The sequence below is a fragment of the Caretta caretta genome, chromosome 1, assembly GCF_965140235.1.
Source record: "Caretta caretta isolate rCarCar2 chromosome 1, rCarCar1.hap1, whole genome shotgun sequence".
Classification (NCBI taxonomy): Eukaryota; Metazoa; Chordata; order Testudines; family Cheloniidae; genus Caretta; species Caretta caretta.
In genome coordinates, this window is record NC_134206.1 from 280,861,943 (window position 1) to 280,882,070 (window position 20,128).

At 37.7% G+C, this 20,128-nt stretch overlaps 1 protein-coding gene across 13 annotated transcripts in view; it reads right to left on the reverse strand.

Moving 5' to 3' along the window:
• The window catches only part of PTPRQ (protein tyrosine phosphatase receptor type Q), a 208,856-nt gene that overhangs the window by 98,457 nt on the left and 90,271 nt on the right, over nucleotides 1–20,128 (reverse strand). For all 13 annotated transcript variants that reach the window (XR_012666450.1, XR_012666451.1, XM_075124328.1 and 10 more), the window contains 6 exons: nucleotides 19,592–19,870; nucleotides 15,985–16,167; nucleotides 15,031–15,132; nucleotides 12,892–13,012; nucleotides 10,405–10,565; nucleotides 9,005–9,150 (listed from right to left, as the gene is read on the reverse strand). Coding sequence is in view for 11 of the 13 variants with exons in the window: in XM_075124328.1 (XP_074980429.1) it covers nucleotides 9,005–9,150; nucleotides 10,405–10,565; nucleotides 12,892–13,012; nucleotides 15,031–15,132; nucleotides 15,985–16,167; nucleotides 19,592–19,870 (992 nt within the window). In the remaining 2 variants the exon portion in view is untranslated. The remainder of the gene's footprint in view (nucleotides 1–9,004; nucleotides 9,151–10,404; nucleotides 10,566–12,891; nucleotides 13,013–15,030; nucleotides 15,133–15,984; nucleotides 16,168–19,591; nucleotides 19,871–20,128) is intronic.

Below are 20,128 nucleotides of genomic sequence, written 5' to 3' on the forward strand. Positions count from 1 at the left end.
TGTCCCTTGGTTCTTAGCACTGCATTATTCCAAGCTGTTCCTTCCAAACTTCCATGATGTATTTCAGGAAAACATTTTTTGTACCTCCTAGTCATATGGGTGCAAGTAGTGTTCACCTGGAAGCTTACTGCAACACCTCACTTCCACACATGTTGATTGTCTGCATTCTGTTGGAAAGCCCTGGATCCAACTCTTGAACAATGGGTGGGATCCATGGCTTTTTCTAAACCAGCTCTCCTAGTCTCCATGCTGGGTTTACAGTGGCAGAGGCAGCTGGTGTGAGGCTAGAGATGGCAGCTCCAGGGGCCCAATCCTTTCCTCCCTGTCCAGTTCCTAGTTCCCCTTGCTGGGTAAGAGCAGCAGAGGCAGCTAGTCTATGTCAGTGTTCCCACAGGAAAGATTTCTCTTAAAGTGCATTTACTGCGATGGTGATGCTGGAATAAAACTGTGTTAAGTTCCCCTCCCTCTCTAGTGCGGCCAAAGCACTCACAGAAACAAAGGATTCAACAAAGAAAGATTTTATTCAAAATAAATCACACTAGCAGTCCTGCTGCTTTAAGCCAAGTGTCATGCACACAAGCGGCACTGTGCCACATCACATGTATGGAGAGTGCACATGGTCATCACTCCACCATTGTTGCACGGGGGTGGGGTGATGAAGGTAAACCTAACCATGGACGCTTTCCTACAGGAACTGACGAACCCCACCCCATCCTGAGGTTGCTGGCTGCAGCTTGTGGGATCATGGAGGAGAGCGTGTGGCTGTAGGATGAGTCTGGTGCTGAACCTGGGCTGGTACAGGGGCCAGGTTGTTCTGGCACCTGCTGGCCATAATGCTCAGAAACATGACCATTTGCTTCCGACTCTCCTCACACTGCTGTTGGGTGTCTTGCTCTTCCATGGCATGGTCATGGGCGATGTACTATGTCATCATGTGCTCTTTTCTTCAGCATCCTTTCAGCTGCAGCCTGGAATTGCCACTCCTGCTCCAGCATTTCCGCCTCTGAAGTTAGAAAAGGCAGTGACAGCTTCCAAAGTCCTTATGCATCTCCATCAGCCGGCTGTCCCTGGTTTTCTTCCTTCTGCTTTCTGATTCAGTAGCCCAGTACTGACGGTCAATAACCTTCTGCAAGGGTGGGTGATATGTACTTGTGCAGATGGGCCTGTAAAGCGGAGAAAGAGTACTTAAACCTTCTGTCCATGGTAAAAAAAAAACCGGAAAATATCTTCCCTTTAATTTTGTGCATCGCAAGCAAGGTATAAGTGGAAACCTTTATCTCAAGGCCTCCCTTCACTTGGCTCCATCTCCCCTTTGCTAACTTCCAGGTTTCCTGACCATATCAACAATATAAGTGCTTTACGTATCCTGGGAACAGTGGTATGGACTGTCTCTTTGAATGCTGGAACTTTAGTTCCAGCTTGAGAGAGTGCACACTACTATATATGCACTCAGCAACTGCTTGCACTCATCGCCAATCCTGCCTTCACAGGCATTTGTATACTTGTATTAATAATGCTTGGTTTGTGCACATACAGCAGTGTGTTTTACAATAAATCTCTATTAATGGGTACCCAGGGGTGGAGTGGTGGTTTACCATGCCCATCAAGGAATGCAGAGGCACCAGTAGCTCAAGCACACCCTCTAAATGCCTCGGAGGGAAGGATGGAGGCTGGGAAGGGGAAGTGGAAATGGTCATTTCCATGTCTAGAAGGGAAACTATAATTGGCATTTGCCTGCCCTCTCCTACACATCCCCCAGTAGAGACTGGTCCTATACAGGCACTGATGGGCCCCTTATGGCATTTCTCCCCAACCATAACCACAATGGCGAATTGAGTCCTCACCTGGCTGAGACAACACTGGCTCATCTGCCGTTTTCTCCCTGTCCCATTTCTCCCTGATCTGTTTCTCTGTTTCCTCTCTGGAGTCCTGGGTGAGTTGGAGTGGCTGTGGCATCTACTGGTGACCATCAGGCTCCACCTCACCTAAGATCGTTGTGGCAGGTGAGAGTCCTGGCTCTGGGTCATCCTAAAAGTCCTCCATCCTCAGTCAACTTCCCCAGGGATCTTTGATCTCTCCAGGGTATAAATGGGTTCCATACTTGGGGCACTGGAGAACACGCAGTTGAAGTGGTTGTAGTGCAGCGAGCTTGTTGAGGTCTCCCCAGACTTGGAGTTCTGGTGCTTTGCCCGGTGGTACAGTGGCTTCAGAGATTTCATAGCAGAGCTAGAACAAACACTAAAGATGAGGAGAGCCCCGGGCAAAGCAGGGGTCTGAATGTTGAAATGGGGTATTTATGTTGGCTGCAGATAACCCCTGTTCTGAAGGCGGGGTGGATAGACAACAAATAACCTGGACTGGAAATTTTGGGAACGCACTGGGGGAGTCCCAGCATCTGAGTTACTAGTTCAAGGTTCAGCAGCACTCAGGTGTCAACCCACACCCCCTTGTGGACTAGCTGGCTTGACTATAAAACACGCTTAATTCGGGGTAGAGATTTTTGTACACGGATGCTCATTGGGTTAAGGACAACATTCAAGTTATACCTCGAGCAAACACTGCAGTAAAGACAAACCCTCCCCATCTCCAGGCTCTTTTTCACTTTGTGTATGGCTGTATGCGTAGTGAACAATAAACACCTGGTAAACCATAGGAAGCCATAATGCTATTCCAAGAAAGAGAGAATGGCAAGAAACAATGTTACCAACAATGCTACTCCACACCCTCACTCTCTCAAGGTTATGATCACTGAACATCAAGAGGCAATCTCAAAGAAATAAAAAGGATAGCACTAAAATTTCAATTATGTGGACAGAAGTGTCTGGACGAATTAGTTAAAATGACATATTCACTTGAAAGTTTTGTGCCTACTCTTGTTACTAGTGACCCTCACTAATTACGATACTGAAAAATATTCTTTTATTTTCCTCTATTTTTAAAATTTGTTTACTTTGAGTATATAACAGTAGTTCATTATTTCAACGGAACCACTCAAATGCTTGTAGTTAAGCACATACATAAGTGCTTTACTGGATGTGGGGGCTTCACTGTTTTGTGGATACTCTTTCCCCAGGGCCTGCAAAAAGAGTGTTTACCAGTAATCTGGAAGTGATACAGAGAGAGAGGAGGCAGGAGAGTTCCTGGAGAAACAGAAAAGAGGGGCAGGGTAGAGGAGTGGGCCTCAGCGTGTTTGTTGTTGTTGCTGTCAGGCCCACCCAAAAGATCCATATAAACATCAGCGAGGAGCAGAAATATCTTGATAATTTTTTTATTAAGGAATTTTTAAAATGCATGATATAATATTTAAAGGAGGCTCTACCAATTGTTTTTAAAAATAATTTAGTTTAAATGAAATCAAGGGAATAGTATGCCTTTTAAAACTTCAGTTAAAATGCATTTAAGTTACTCAAAATAAATGTAAATGACTAATATAAATATGGAAAAAAAGGTTTGGTTAGGTCATTCACCTTAAGAGAAAAAGATTTAAACTCAGCTAGAACATCAGTACATAAAGTTTATCTGTAAATAACCAATATATTAAGGCAGAGCTGAGCTTTGGACCTGATAAAGCTGACAGCCACAGGACTCCTAGCTTTAAGAGGAGCTACACATGTAAAGGAGAATCTCAACTTTCATTAAGACAGAAGCATGGGTCAGATCCTCTGCTGGTGTATACTGGCATAGCTTCACTTCCATCAGTGTAGCTCTGTCCATTTATGCCATCTGACAATCTGGCTCTGGGTTTCTAGTTCTTTTCCTTGTAAGTCTAAACTGGTCACTAGGGTTGAAAGGAACAAGAAGCTGAGCACCATTTCTGTGGTAGGAAACTGAGACCAAAGATTTCCCTACCCCAGCACACACTTATGAAAACTAGTTAGTTAAATCTGAGGTATATTCCAAATAATCATCTCTCTAATCCTCCCTGCAAATCTCAGGTCAGCTCTGTGCATATGTGACACTGGTGTGCAGGAATAGGTAATATTTTGGAGGTAAAAAAAACTGTTTTGCAGGTCTGCCCTAAGAAAGCTATTGCCAGCTCTGATTAAAGAAATACAGAATTTGGTAAAACAGGACAGGCATTCAGTTCATTTCAAAAAACATACATGAAGTTTCCTAACTGGTAAAGGCAGGTAATTGTGAAGGTGTAAGATCAATTTTCAAGGTAAAGAAAGTGAAAAACCCAAGTTATCTGGGCTTCTAAACTCTCTGGCTTAGCTTTTGAATCATTTAAACAAAAAGTCTCTTTAGCAAAAGAAAAATTAATACACCATCTTTATCTTCATTGTGGCTTGCTTCTAAATCAATGATCAAATATGGAGATAAGGGCATTACAAACTTTTAGCAATTACGGTTAACCAAAGTAGAAGTAAAAAGTTAGAGCTAGTGACAGAACATTGCCGACTTTTTGTAGACGAGAATCAATAAATAGCGGTGTGTACTTGTTTTCAACCACAGAAGCGATGGTTTGTAGAATAAAGTATATGGATAGATTTCTTTTTCTAGCACAAGGTGCCATGTAAAGAATATCTGAAGCAACCAACAAAGTTCCTAAAATTGTAAGATGTAGAAATTATATGGTGGAATGACATCTCTCATTGTGTGTTTGTGTTTTATTTCTGAATTTTTATTATGTAAAAATTCAGGAAAGCTGTTGCTACAGAAGTAAAAAGATGTACAGAATCTGAACTGGTACTGATTATCATAGGATAAAATGGATTCAGAAAAATAGCTGCATCAAGGTATGAACTTTTAGCGAACCACATTAGAAGTTATGATCAGTTAGAAGCATACACTGGGCATGCAGTAAGCACCACTGTGAAAAAATGAAACATGGACATGCAAAATGTGCAAAGGAAAAAAGTAACTTAGATTAAAAAACATTTAAAAACAAACTTTTTCAAGATGAAAAGGTTAAACAGTCCTTCAAAATGAGGGCTGTAACTGACATTAAATGCCAATTTGAAGTCTGGGTTCTCTGAGGTCATAGGTTTACATTGTGCCATCACCCAATTCACCCTGTTCTCAAAGAGAATAAGACACTTATGCATACCGTGGCCTGCTCACAGGACTAGCAAATAAGAGAAGCAGAGGGGATGATTTGATGTGTATGCTTACAGTCATATTTCAGATAGGCATGCACCCATAAACTCAAACCCAACTACTAGGTCTAATTTTACACCTATCAGACTGTGCGACCAACGTGCTTCTAGCTAACTCACATGCTAATTATTACATTGTGAGTTCCTTGGGGCATGAAATGAGTCTTTTCTATGGCTCCCATTCTGCAATCAGATCTATGAGGGCAAAATCTTACACTCATACAGAACCCCACAAATTTAAATGGAGTCCGCATGAGTGCGATGATTGGCCAGCACAGAGCAGATTGCAGGAGCAGGGCCTACATTTGCAGAGTGACATGTAAACATATATCTTCAGGAAAATAAATACCTAAATCCAGTAAGCACTAACTGTAAAATTATGCCACATACATCAGATTTCATATTTTGTACTTTGCTGTCTTCACAACTTTACATTTCTTCTTTTTCTTCTACAAACACAAAACTTTTAACCAAAATTTGTTAAGGAAAATTATATTTTTTATTATATTTGCATATAAAGAACAAATAAATTATATACATTCTTGAATGACATGGATATAAACAATTAAAAATTCATGAATTTTTGGTTCATGAATAGAGCTACTCAGCACTATGGTTATACAAATAAATAAATAAATAAATAAATAAAAATAATATAGTTAATATTAGGGCTGTCAAGCAATTAAAAAAATTAATAGTGATCAATCACACGATTAAAAAAATTAATCCCGATTAATTGCGCTATTAAACAATAATAGAATACCATTTATTTAAATATTTTTGGATGTTTTCTACATTGTCAAACATATTGATTTCTATTACAACACAGAATACAAAGTGTACAGTTTATATGTATTTTTATTACATATATTTGCACTGTAAAAAACAAAATAAATAGTATTTTTCAATTCACCTAATACAAGTACTCTAGTGCAATCTCTTTATCATGAAAGTTGAACTTACAAATGTAGAATGATGTACAAAAAAACCCTGCATTCAAAAATAAAATAAGTAAAACTTTACAGCCTACAAGTCCACTCAGTCCTACTTCTTGTTCAGCCAACCGCTCAGACAAACAAGTCTGTTTAAGTTTGCAGAAGATAATGCTGCCTGCTTCTTGTTTACAATGTCACCTGAAAGTGAGAACAGGCGTTTGTATGGCACTGTTGTAGCTGGCTTCGCAAGATATTTATATGCCAGATGCGCTAAAGATTCATATGTCCCTTGATGCTTCACCCACCATTCCAGGGGACATGTGTCCATGCAGATGACGGGTTCTGCTCAATAACAATCCAAAGCAGCGCAGACTGATGCATGTTCATTTTCATCATCTGAGTCAGATGCCACCAGCAGAAGGTTGATTTTCTTTTTTGGTGGTTTGGGTTCTGTAGTTTCTTCATCAGAGTGTTACTCTTTTAAAACTTCTGAAAGCACACTCCACACCCCATCCCTCTCAGCTTTTGGAAGGCACTTCAGATTCTTAAACCTTGGGTTGAGTGCTATAGCCATCTTTAGAAATTTCACATTGGTATCTTCTTTGTATTTTGTCAAATTTGCAGTAAATGTGTTCTTAAAACAAACAACATGTGCTGGGTCATCCTCCAAGACTGCTGTAACATGAAATATATGGCAGAATGCAGGTAAAACAGAGCAGGAGACATACAATTCTCCCCCAAGGAGTTCAGTCACAAATTTAATTAACGCATTATTTTTTTAACAAGCGTCATCAGCATGGAAGCATGTCCTCTGGAATGATGGCTGAAGCATGAAAAGGCATATGAATCTTTAGCGCGTCTGGCACATAAATATCTTGCGACCATGTGAAGACCTGTTCTCATTTACAGGGGACATTGTAATTAAGAAGTGGGCAGCATTATCTCCCATAAATGTAAACAAACTTGTTTCTCTTAGTGATTGGCTGAACAAGAAGAAGGACTGGGTGGACTTGTAGGCTCTCAAGTTTTACATTGTTTTGTTTTTGAGTACAGTTATGTAACAAAAAAAATACGTTTCTAAGTTGCACCCTCATGATAAAGAGATTGCATGAGATGAACTGAAAAATACTATTTCTTTTATCATTTTTACAGTGCAAATATTTGTAAAAAATAAAGTGAGCACTGTACACTTTGTATTCTGTGTTGTAATTGAAATAGATCTAAAATGTAGAAAAATATCAAAAATATTTAATAAATTTCAATTTGTATTCTATTGTTTAACAGTGCAATTGTGATTTTTTTAATTGCAATAAATTTTTTTGAGTTAATTGCATGAGTTAACTGCAATTAAACAACAGCCCTAGTTAATATATATCATGCATAATGTTAAGATGAGCATGAGAAGTACCTACACAATAAACGACATCCTAATGCCCAGATTCATAACAGATAAACAAATGAATTTCTCCCATGCTTTAATACAGTAGACTAGGGACCGGCAACTTTTGGCATGTGGCCTTCCAGGGTAAGCCCCCTGACAGGCCAGGCCTGTTTGTTTACCTGCCGCGTCTGCAGGTTCGGCCGATTGCAGCTGTCACTGGCCGCGGTTCGCCGCTCCAGGCCAATGGGGGCTGTGGGAAGCGGTGGCCAGCACATCCCTCAGCCTGCGCCACTTCCCACAGCCCCCATTGTCCTGGAGGGGCAAACCGCAGCCAGTGGGAGCTGCAATCGGCCGAATCTGCGGACGCGGCAGGTAAACAAACTGGCCTGGCCTGCCAGGGGGCTTACCATGGTGGGCTGCGTGCCAAAGATTGCCGATCCCCGCAGTAGACTAAACCTATTTGTCTTCTGTGTTTTAAAATAATGTTATAATTATGTTAGAAAGAAAACCTGTTTTCTGCAGAGACATTTACTAAAGAGTAACAGAACATGAGGCAGTATTCTATCCTTCCCTATGGCAACACTATCTTCTGATTTTCATTATTGCACAAAAAATACATTAAAAACATATATGTACAAGCATATCATTTCACTAGGCACATATAATTTCACTTTGCAGCCTAGAACACTGGATCATTTATTCTGCATGAAATTTACTCTTTTTTTGTATGCATTAGTCTCCTCATGCTTAATAGCATAAATGCTCCTTGAGATGCACAGGAATTTTGAAATTGCAGGATACCACAAATATAATTTCGAGGTGAGGGTTAGGCTAATGCACTGATCCATTTAATAATATGTGTGGCAAATTGCTGGCACTACTATGATGGGTCTCACGCTTTCTATTTTTTTTTGGGGGGGGTGTTTCAGGGCACCATTTCTTGCCCCTGAACTGGGGTATTAACTGCCCCACTAGTGTCCTAGAGGAGGGGAGGGGAGTGGAGAGGGAGGGACCCGGACCCGCCCCCTACTCCGGGTCCCAGCCCAAGGGCCCCAGGGATAGCAGTAAACCACTTGAACTAGAGGTTCCTTCCCCTGGGCTACTTCCCTCTCCTGCCCTTCAACTTGTGGGGCTTCCTGCCCTCCATCTGCACAAACCAGGTGTCCCTTTACCTTTGTCTTGGTCTTCTTAGCCCACCGCAGCACTTTTCCAAACTCTCCTCTGCTTCCCTCCAAACTGCTGTCTGCTCCAACACCAAACCACTCTGCTTCAACTCCTCCTCTTGTCTGATTGAAGCAGTGGGTTTTTATAAGGTGACTGGCTTCAGGTGCTTTAATTAATCTATAGCAAACTTTCTTCCCTCTACAGAGAATAAGGGTCCCATCTAACACTCTCCTGCTGCCCTCTGGCCATGCTGTATCACATATGCTAAAAATCAAAATTATCTTGTGATGAGGTGGGAGTGAAAGAAGAATATGACATTTACTGTACAGTTGGTTTAATCTTTTCTGATACATTAAAGATTCAAAGAAAAGTAAATGAATTTCTCAGAACTAAAATCTACAAAAATGATATAAAAAGAAACTTACCTGCATAAAGATTCCTGAATTATTTTTGTAATAAACTGAATAATATTGTATAATCCCATTAGGCCTTTGAGGAGGGGACCAGAAAACAATTATTGATGATGCAGTGAGGTTTCTGTACATGACATCTTTTGGTGGATCACTTGGTGCTGGAATAATATTAAGATTTAGCTTATGTAACATAAGGTTTTGTGCTTTTTATTACCCAAATTTAGACTTCATTGATTTGAAAAAAATCCTGTATTAAATCAAATGTATTTATGAAATTATTGAATATCAGATCCTGTTTCTGGAGGAGGTGGAAAAGGTACAATTGAACTAATGGCTACCATACACTTTGAAAGCCCTGATTTTCAAAGACATTCATTTTTCAGAGAGAGTCAAAGACATGCATACATTTGCATGCACAAATCCAAGTTTATGGACTCAGTGAACCTGTGAAACTTCAGATTTGTAAGTGCATGTACTTACTGTTTTATGCAAATATAAATCCCAATTCATACATGTGCACAAAGCATTATGTATGCATGCAATCTTCTTAACAAACGTGTTTCATGTGTATACAGAGTCCTTTATGCTTGTTTCAACATTAACATTAACATTAAAACATTAACAAAAACATTAAAAAGTTTTTCACACTTTTTACTACCATTAGCATTGCAGAGCCAATACAGCTAGGGAACTGTGAGTTGGATTCTATTATAGATCACACCATCATTCACAGAATTATTGACTAAGATACCGATCCTACAAATGACTATGTGAAGACAAAGCCATGTGCTTATTCAGAGCCACACTTGGGCCAGTGAGGCTCCACAAAGGTGCAGAGATACATGCACACAGTTAATTGAAGGATGGGACCTAAGTTTCAGTGGCAAAATTGTTATTGTTGGTGACATCAGAGCCAGAAAGGAACTAGCTTGAATTTCAAAGTTGAGCGTACAGTGTTGCCTCCTAGAAAAAAAGACCTTTCACTTCTGAAGTATATGAAATTCATTGGGATCAAATCAACTTGGAATCCCACAATGCCATGTTTATAAAACTGCTTTCCGACTACAACCACTTTACACCTGTGTTTGTGAGAGACACACTAAAACTGTGAAGGTTTTCCTTCTCAGGACCTTATTTCACAGCTTGATAGAACAAAGAGCAATAAAACCAAATTCCCCTCTTTTTACTTCATGAGAAAAAGCAATATAAAAAGCCTTTGAAATTTAAATGTCTTGCAGGGAAATGTAGTGCTCTGTTTGATGAAGAGACATCAGACATTCGAACGTTCTTAGATAGCCAATCAAATGGCAGCTTTCACCTAAGTTATTTTATATGTTTAAATAAGGTTGACACAAACTTATGGATGCAACTATAGATTTTTTTATATGATTTATTACGATACATAAACTTACCTCCTTCAGAAGTTCTGAAGCTTATAATGCTACTTTTTATGTTTCCATCCCCAAATCTGGTACTTGTTGTTATATAAATTTTGTATTCATTGTTATTTTCTAGGTCTGTGAATATCAGTGATGTTTCAGTTACATTAACACTTCTTTTTGATATTGTATTCCTAAAGAAGAAAATCGTTACATATATACATTTTCATGACAAAACTGCAGCATGGTAGAATACATTTTACTAAAAACACCACAGAAAACAATATTGTCATATACAGAAACTCATAAAATAGAAATAGAACTTTCATCTACAGTAAATCCATCATATTATTCAAAAAATTATCAAAGATGTTGAGTTTAAAAAGGCACTTCTCACAAATCAAATAAGAAACAAGCCTTAGCCAAAACTACAGAAATTCATTAGCGCTAGATAGCTAACACAACTGAAACCAACATTTCTTAAATTCCTGTAACTTATAAATATTGTATTTCTTGCAAGAAAACCATTAAAAAGTGATTATTTTGTTTTACTATTAGCTCACATTTGAGTTCTTCATTGTGGATTCCTGGCTTCATTCATTCAATGCTAAATTTTCCACAGCTAATGTAACATAGTTGTTAGAATGTTTAGATAATTTTCTTCTACACTTTCAAATGCCCCCCATTCACTATCTTTGCCTCTTTACCTGGTATTAGGAAGCTCTTGCATTAGTTATATCCACTGGAAAATGTTGCCACTAAGAAAAGTTGTGGTTCAAGAGCTTGTTTGCCATATCAGCCCTAGTAATTAATTATGATTATTTTATAGCACCCAAAAGTGTTCTAAATAATTTAAAAGACAAGGGGTGAAATCCTGGCTCCACACAAGTCAGTGGGAGTTTTCACCCAAGGTCCTTACCTCAAAGAGCTAATCGCAATCTAATTTTAGATGTGAGAGGGTATGTGGGGATAAGACACAGAAGGGAATAGATGGAGAGGGCAAGGACAAAGGCGACATCAGTGAAGTTCTGTGGTTACTTAATTTAGGCATCTGCAGATATAGATGGTTCAATTAACAAGTTATTGAAAAATGATTAATAATGATACATTCTGTAGTAATCACAGATATAATAAGTCTTAAGGAAGGATTTGAATGAAGAAGAAGTTCCTTGATCCTGAATATCCTTAGGTCTTTAAACACAGTATGCATCAAAACCATATTCCTTAACATGAGGGAGATCTGTTTGTGCTACAAGTTCATCCACAGTTCAAAGTTCTCCACTGATGCAGATGACATTAACTCTTGTCAGTACAGTGGAAGGAGCAGTGGAAAGCCAATTTATACTCTTCTGGAGAGTGGGATTACTTGTGTTTACCTTATCATTATTTTAAAGCAGAAGTTCATAACTAAGAAAAAAGATAAAAATTTGCTACCGCCAGGAGAAACTTTTAGGTCACCTTTAAAAACTTTTAGGCCACCTAAAAAAAAGCAAACTTTTAGGTCACCTTTAAAGGAGTGCATATTTAGTAGTAATATATCTATAAGAACTCCTCATCTGTAACACAATACCATTTTGCATACATAATTTACATTGCAGGGTATGTATTTCTGTAGCTATTTGCCCCTATGTGTTGGGTAATGGCAATAGAAGAGCACAGCATAAATACAATAACTAACTGTAATCAACAATCAAAATAAACAAGTCAACATGTGTGAAGGCCGTCCCCAGTAAAGGCAATATGCAGCGCTTACAAAAGGAAGATATGACAAATCTTTAGAACAAGTAGTGTTCAGAAGAAGAGAGTGAAAAAAAGTTTTAAACTGGGATTTAAAATGACAATAGTCTTTTTTTGAAGGAGGAAGAGACAGATCCCAAGAGGCACGAATATAATATAATATAATATCCAGCACTTATAATGAGTGTTATAACAGAGTTGAGAAGAAGACAGATAAGATGGTATAGTAACAAAGTATTGGGAAGTGCTGAAGTAGCAGGAAACATGATGTGTATAAAATATCACGCTAGGTGGTACTAATGTCAGAGAGTGGACAGGGACTGCTACTATCACAACTCCTTGCTTGCTCAGACCACTGAATGGGAGATGAAACAGCATTTTTCAGTGGTTCTTGGCCATCTCCATTCCATCTTCAGATGGAAATATTAGCAGACCCCAAACAGTAGTGTTTGTTGGTGTCTCATTTTATCATTAATTAGATTCCAAATGGTCCAATTAATATGTGAGGATGGGAGATCACCAGCTAATTTAAATATAAACTCATTTTGCAAAACCCCAAATATTTGAAAAAATATTTTAGATGCTTGTAATCATTTAATTCTACAATTTTCACCTGCCCCTATTTAGAGGGGCATTTGTGTATATGAAAGCTAGTATTTTAAATAACTTATCAATATTCACTCTCAAAAATGTATATTCAACAAGGTCTGTAAGAAAAAACTTACATTCCTTTTAGATTACAGATTAATATTTATCCTCAGAACCATTTCCAGAAAATCTTACCAGACATAAACTGTGTAATAGAGGATAATTCCATTTGGCTCCAGTGGTTGTTTCCATGACAACTTCACAGTGACACCCGACAACTGTTTTACTGAGAGGGATTGTGGAGGTGAACTAGGAGCTATAAAGTGAGAGTGCAGAACACAACAACTTGTTAAACAGCTAAGATCTGAGTGGCATGGTTAAGTGAAGTATCTTTAAATAGGATTTTAATTATTTGTGCTAGGACGTGAATTATGGAAGCACACAGGTACAGTATCCATATCAAATGGTGTTATAGCCAGCCTTCTTTACTTTTTCAGCCAGAAGATAAAGGAAGATTTTTCATGCTAGTGTTAAAACATCTGTTTCTGTGATTCAATGGAAAAAAATATTTCATGAGAAAACAGAGCAATTGGTTTGTCATACTGATTCACCTACTGTCCAAGTATATTGTAATTTTCCCCCTTCTAATAAAAGCAAGAGCTTTTTAGGTGTGAATGCATGTAAAATATAACAAAATAGTTCCCCTGAGGAGAAGTGGAGCTGGAAATAATTATATGAAGCACCAAAAGATGGGAAAATTGATGAGCATAGCATTGAGAGATGATAAAAATGTGGGATACCATGCAGAGTTAAACCTTTTCACTCCATCAAACAAGGAACACATTCATACATTTAACATGTCATGAAAGAAAATATACATGTATTCAATGAATGAGACACCTGAAATTCATTCTAAGATGAACACCAGACAGCAGTATAACCACTAAGTACTGAGAGAGCACAGCTGAATAAAAACGTTATAATACATTTTTATTTCATTCTAATTAAAATAGTTAAGGTTCATGCAAATGTTGCTGTGATGAAAATGTATCCGTATGTATGCTTAGTAATAATGATATTTTCCACTAAGGTAGGAAGTAAAAACTGTTTTTGTTTTTTTTCTACCAGATAAAGGTATTGCACTGTGTTGTAATGTTAACATTACTTTTGTTTTTCAAATTAAACAAAACAGCATCATGTACTAAAAATTCAGGTCATGGCTGTGGTCATGCATGGAAATTGAGAACATAAGCATAGCTATTAGCAAATCTGTGAAGCATTTGGTCTAATGCTCTGAACAGTGTGTACTTTTGAGTAAGATACATGTGGCATATTATAAATATTTTTGTTGCTCTTCCTTTAATTGCACTGTCTTTCTCAACCACAGAGGACAGCAAAAATGTTTTAAACATCTTACTCTCTTAATTTTGCCTGAACAAAGGCTTAATGAAGTCAGTGAATGCCTGTATTTACTGGTAATAAATGGTGACAGCTGTATTTAGTGTTTACTTGCTATATTACCCTTAGTAGCACTACAATAAAAGCTCTATCAAATACCGAATTTCATATGTCTCTGGCATGTCTTGGTTCTAAGATATTATTTGTCTTTAACTCGTATATCTCCTTATTCAGCCTAACAAACTCTTTAGTAAAATACAGAATTAATGTTTGCTCTAAAGAAAAAACATTTTAAACAAATGGCTTAATTTTATATAATTAAACTGTTTTTGATGTATTATAGCAATATTTATATTGAGCAATGTAACATGGTATGACTGTGGATGGAGGGCAGTGCCCTGGTCCTACCTTTCACTCACCCCTCCATGCTCAATTTGGGGTGTCTAGTGCCACCGATTAGGTCCTCTGAGCATTAACACAATACTAATAACAATAACTATAAATTCATCTATTTAGAAGAGCCAAAGACTCCAAGCACAAGAACTATGATTGTTCTAGGTCCATGTGCTGGGAGGCAAAAGGAACAGGGTCTGTGCTTTCTCCCTTTGTCCACTTTTACACCCACACAGAGACAACCTCCTTCTGACTTACTGCTGCCCTTCTGTAATAGGCTAAAATAGTAACAGTAAATTAAGGGTTCTTAAAAATGGAAAACACTGACAAGATATTAGAACAATAATAGTGTTGCTTTTCAAATACAGAACTTTTGTGATTTGACATAACTTATACTGATAGCGGTATTAAAGAATTAAGATCCATTATATCTAAATGGGAAGTGCCTATATAAATCAAACGTACAAAGAACTCTGAAACAAAGTTTAAGACTTGTCCACTAGAAGTGGACAATGATATATTGTAATTTCTTTTCTGACTTACCATCTTCATTAGTCAGTATGTTTAGAGGTGCACTACGAACCCCTTCACCCTTGCTAGTGCTTGCAGACACCTCAACTGTATATTTGGTATATTTCTTTAAACCTAAAGAAAGAAGAATGCAGTAAACTATTTTATAAATTCTGAGGGGGATTTCAGTGAATATTTAAAAAAAATAGTTAAAAAACACTAAAGTTAGGTTTCTGAGTACATAAGCAGGCAAAAGTGCTGAGCATCTCACAATTCCCACTGACCTCAAGGTTGATATTAGATGTGCCAAATATGTCTTAGACGAACGTTTTAAATGATTTTTTCTGAGTCTCACAGCATAAAAATGTCTTGTCCAATAACACCTAAAATTGGAGACCAATTTTCTGCGGGACACAGTCCACATGTCTAAACTTTTAAGTGGAAATTACCCTTTTCAGTATTTCAGAAGCTGGGACATCAGCAGAATCAGATTTATAACTGAAATTAACTTTAGCTATAATCTGAAGTATTTCAATGTCTTCTAGTTTTACAGGAATGTGAAGGCATCTGTTTTTCTTAATATAGAAATCTGCATGTTCACATAATTAAAAAATCATTTTGTTCCATAAAATGTATTATTGTGTTTAAAACTGAGGTGTTAAAATTAAGACCCTGATCCCACAAACACTTACACATGTGCTTAATTTTATACATTTGAGTAGTCCCAGTGAAGTCAGTGAAACTAAGCCTGAGAGTGTTTTCAGGATCAAGGTCTTAGTATTCACAATCAGCACTAAATTTAGTGTCAGTCGTGGCTATCTTCTTGAAAAGTGACATTTAATGACATTGGCATATTGAAGTCAAGGTTGTAAACATTAAGTTTCCAACAAACATTAAATATTTCCTTGTGACTGGAATTTGTCAGCATGAACTATACACCATCAACCAACCAAGACTCTATCAAGTTTCAGATTGTTACATACTAACCTGTAACACTTATCGTCAGAAGAGTAGTGTTTATGATTCTTAGCTCAGTTCCATTAATCCCCTGGAGATATACAGTGTACTTCTGTATAATCCCATTTGGAACAGATGGTGGAAAAAATGATAACTCTACTTCTGTAGATGAGATGTTCCTGTAGGTTATGTTTTCTGGTGCACTATCAGGAACTGAAAGAGGAAAATTCAGAGTTAAAAGAGTCAAGTCAAAGTTTTGTTCATTAGTTCAATAAAAAATACAGTATATTGTAAATATTTGATTTTTTTTTTTTACTAAAAACAATAATTTTATAGTTTTACAAGTTGATCTGCAAGGTCAAAAAGACATGAAAAACGTATCCATAATATATAATGCAACTATCTGTATAATGAGGTTTTTTATGTACCGCCTTTAACAAATTGGTGGAATTCTCTTGACAAATGAGCTAAAGACCTTCTCACTCCTTCCCCCAACCCTGTGATGCTGAGCTTCCTCCCTGATACCTTAGTAGCTATCACCATGAATTTCCAACTTGGCTCTCTCTCAAGAAACTCTTCATTGATGTGTTGCCAATATTTTAACAAATGGTTTCCACTAACATTTTTTCCATTTGCCTTTCCTGATCCACATGCTTGCAAAGAGGTAGGGACTGGGCAATCTTTTAATTTTTCCCATTTTAAAAAAAAAACCACCTGTTTTCCCAGATCCCAGAACCAGGGAGAGAGGCACCAGCACATGATAACATTGTTTAATCATTTTCTGAAACAAAATAAATATGTTTGGTTATCACTGCACAGCTTTCAGATTGTGCAGTTTGACAAGGTAGAGGGGGTAAATAGGTTTTACAAGAGTTCTGGGTTGCCTCCCTAGGAAATATTTTGAAAATACCTGCAATTTGATGCAACCATTTGCATTCAAAATACAAAATGTTTGCTCTTCATGCATCTGAAGAAGTGTCTTTTTACCCACGAAAGCTTATCCCCAAATAAATGTTAGTCTTTAAGGTGCCACCGAACTCCTTGTTGTTTTGGTGGATACAGACTAACAGGGCTACCCCCGATACTTGCTCTTCAGATATATTTGTATGAGCCCCAGAGATAAGTCACCTCTGGCTGGGAGGATTTAGCAATATCCAGAGAGGGGCTGAATTCCATCAGAGGCTGGGAAATCACTCTAAACAGCTTCCTAGTTTAGTGGTGGAATCTCTCAAACACAATGATGCTTCAACAGGTCCCACTTCCCTCCATACTTTCAATCTTAAAATGCCTGCCTTCCCTGTGATACATCCATCTCTGAAGATCTCATAACGAATGTTGTTGCAGCTTCTCTTCTGTGTCCCACCTAATTCTGGATTCAAACCTATTGTTCTGCATCCATTGCACCCCCAAGAGAGGAGGAAATGAGGACCTAAGGGGCCAGAACAGGTTATAAGGAGTGATCTGAACCTGAAATTAATTTGTTTAGTTTAAAGAATAAGAGAAGGTTTCCAACATTTATTTTTTTAACACATACTTATTAATAATACACTTCAAGTACAGGTTTTTCAGGCCTGTTGCTAAGTATACAATACTCTCTTGAACATATTCCTTATCAGGTAAAATCCGTTGTATGAAGCAACGTGTTCAGCTACAAATGGTGGTAACTAGTAAGGGAGGGAATGACCAGCTAGAAGGTTTTAGGCAGTAATTTATTACAGATTTATGTCATCATTAAGACTTTGGTATCTAGGTCCCTACTGACTTTTAAAAACAAATGACAGATTATATTAGCTAACTTTCAGCTAAGTAAGCACAAAGTAGTTTCACTTTTAGAACATCATATTGTCATCTTTGCCTAACCAAATGGACACAGGCCAAAATTTTCAAATGTGAATGCATAAAGTTAGACTCCAAAATACACACATAGAAACCTCCTATCAAATTGGCCTTCTTTTCAGAGTTGCTGGACACCTGTATTTCCCACTAACTTCATATCTCTGTTTCTTCTTTCTTTATCTTGATAAAGACGACACCATGATCTAACTTCCTTCTCTTGCAGTTGCTACCATTCTATTTCCCTTCTCCTATTGATTTCCAAAATCCTAGAGCATGCTGTTCACTCTCATTGCCTTGACTTCCCCTTCTTCAGATGATCCCTTCAAACTTGGCTTTTGTCCTCCCCATTCAATACAATTCCCTTATTAAGGTTCCTAATTTCTTATTTATTGACTCCCCACATCCTCTCCTGTTCCTCTGTATCCCTAAGAGATCTGTTCAGTCTCTTCCTCCATGTCTTCCTTTCACTGTGACCTTATCTATTCCCAATCATTCACCCACCACCTATACACCAATTATTCAAAATCACTCCTCTTCTATACTCCTGACTAGAACTAGGCAAAAAAAATCAGGGGCTATTTTGTTTAAAAATGCATTTTTGTGCTCCAAAACTATTCATGAATTTAACAAACCTCTTCAGCCAAAAAACAAATGGGAAAAAATTGAGAAAGTTAAATTTTTTCGTTTCAACCATTTGGAAATGTTTTGTTTTGACTTTTTGTTTTGAACTGGCATTTCAAATTCAAATATGGCCAATTTAAAAACAAAACACCAAAATAAGGGTTTAAAACACTTGTAAACAATCAAATCAAAACTGAAAACTAAAAAAAAAATTGTTTTGGGTTGACTAAAATGTTTTGGTTCACTTAAAACTAACTGAAAAACTAAAAAAACTATTTCAAATTGACCAGAAACATTTTGGTCAATTTGAAACCAAAAAATTTTGAGTTTTTCGATCTGACCAAAAAAAAAAAAAAATACAAAAAATGGTTTGAGTTCAAATCAAACCCAATTTTTCTCAGCTCTGCTCCAGACATCCCTCTTGACCTCCATCATTTCCTGCATTTCTAGCTGCCTCCCCAACATCTGCTCTTTGATATCTAATCTCCTAATCCCTCTTCTGCCTCTCTTCTCCATGTCTATTGGTATTTCCATTATCCTGCCTGTCTCCCAGACTTGATTTTTCTCTTTCCTTCTCCCTTCCCATTTCAATCCCCACCCCACCCCTAACATCTAATCTTTTGCTACACCCTGTTGATTCCTTGTTAGTAACTCCAAAATCCACTCTTCTGTCTCAGTACCCTCTGCTAAAATACCTTTTCCCTGCCCTGAGCAACTTTCATCTTGACTACTGTAACCCTCTCCAGTTTCATTTTACCGCTCCCTTTTCCAAAATATTTCAATAATGTCATTTTACTCTCCTGCTGCTTCAATCATGTCACCAACATCTGTCTTTGAATTTTTTCACTGGTTTCCTTTCTCTTACCATATCAAATTCAAGCTCTTTGTCCTCAGCAACACTCCTGGCCTTTTGAAATTTCTCCTTTTCTATAAAAATGACATTTTTTCCTGCAGGGCAGGGACTGTATAAGGCTCTACAATACATTACTGGGTCCCATTCTACATCTCTGCTCTCATTGCCCTCTTCTCCCCTTCCCACTCCCTACTCAGTCTTTGCACAGGTGAAGGAGGGAAGCATTTGGCATAAAAATTTGTATTACAGTAAAATGAACTGGCATAAAATGTCACCACAGGCTATCAAATGTGGACAAATTATAGTATGTTTAAGAAATATACTCACCAGTTTCAGAAGTTCTGACAGACAGTGGAAATGATTGATTCCCATGGCCAAGCCTAGTGAAAGCCCTTACGGAAATGTTGTATAGAGTGTATGGTTTCATGCCATTTAAAAAAATACTTGTAGCCGAGGTATTTTTAATAAATAAGTCATTGGCATAATTGTACAGAACTTCATAATGAGTTATGATCCCATTAGGTTGCTCTGGTGGTGACCATCTTAAGTATATTCCTGTTGCAGTTACATCTAATACCTCTACATTCTGGGGCGGAGAGCCTGGTTCTGCAATACAGAATAAAAAGTCTTTGAATTTTTTAACTGATCATATAATAGAGAAATGTTCCCATAAATGTATATATTCCTAATATCTAGACATTTCTAGAGGCAGCCACAGCAAGATCCAGAGCTAAAGGTGATGATACAGTCTCCCCTCCAAATCATTATCACTAAATCCTATCAGTTTTTCACCCTCGTATATCTCAGAAATCCTTCTTTTCCCACCAGTAAAACTGTTGCGCAAACCTTGATTACCTTGCACCC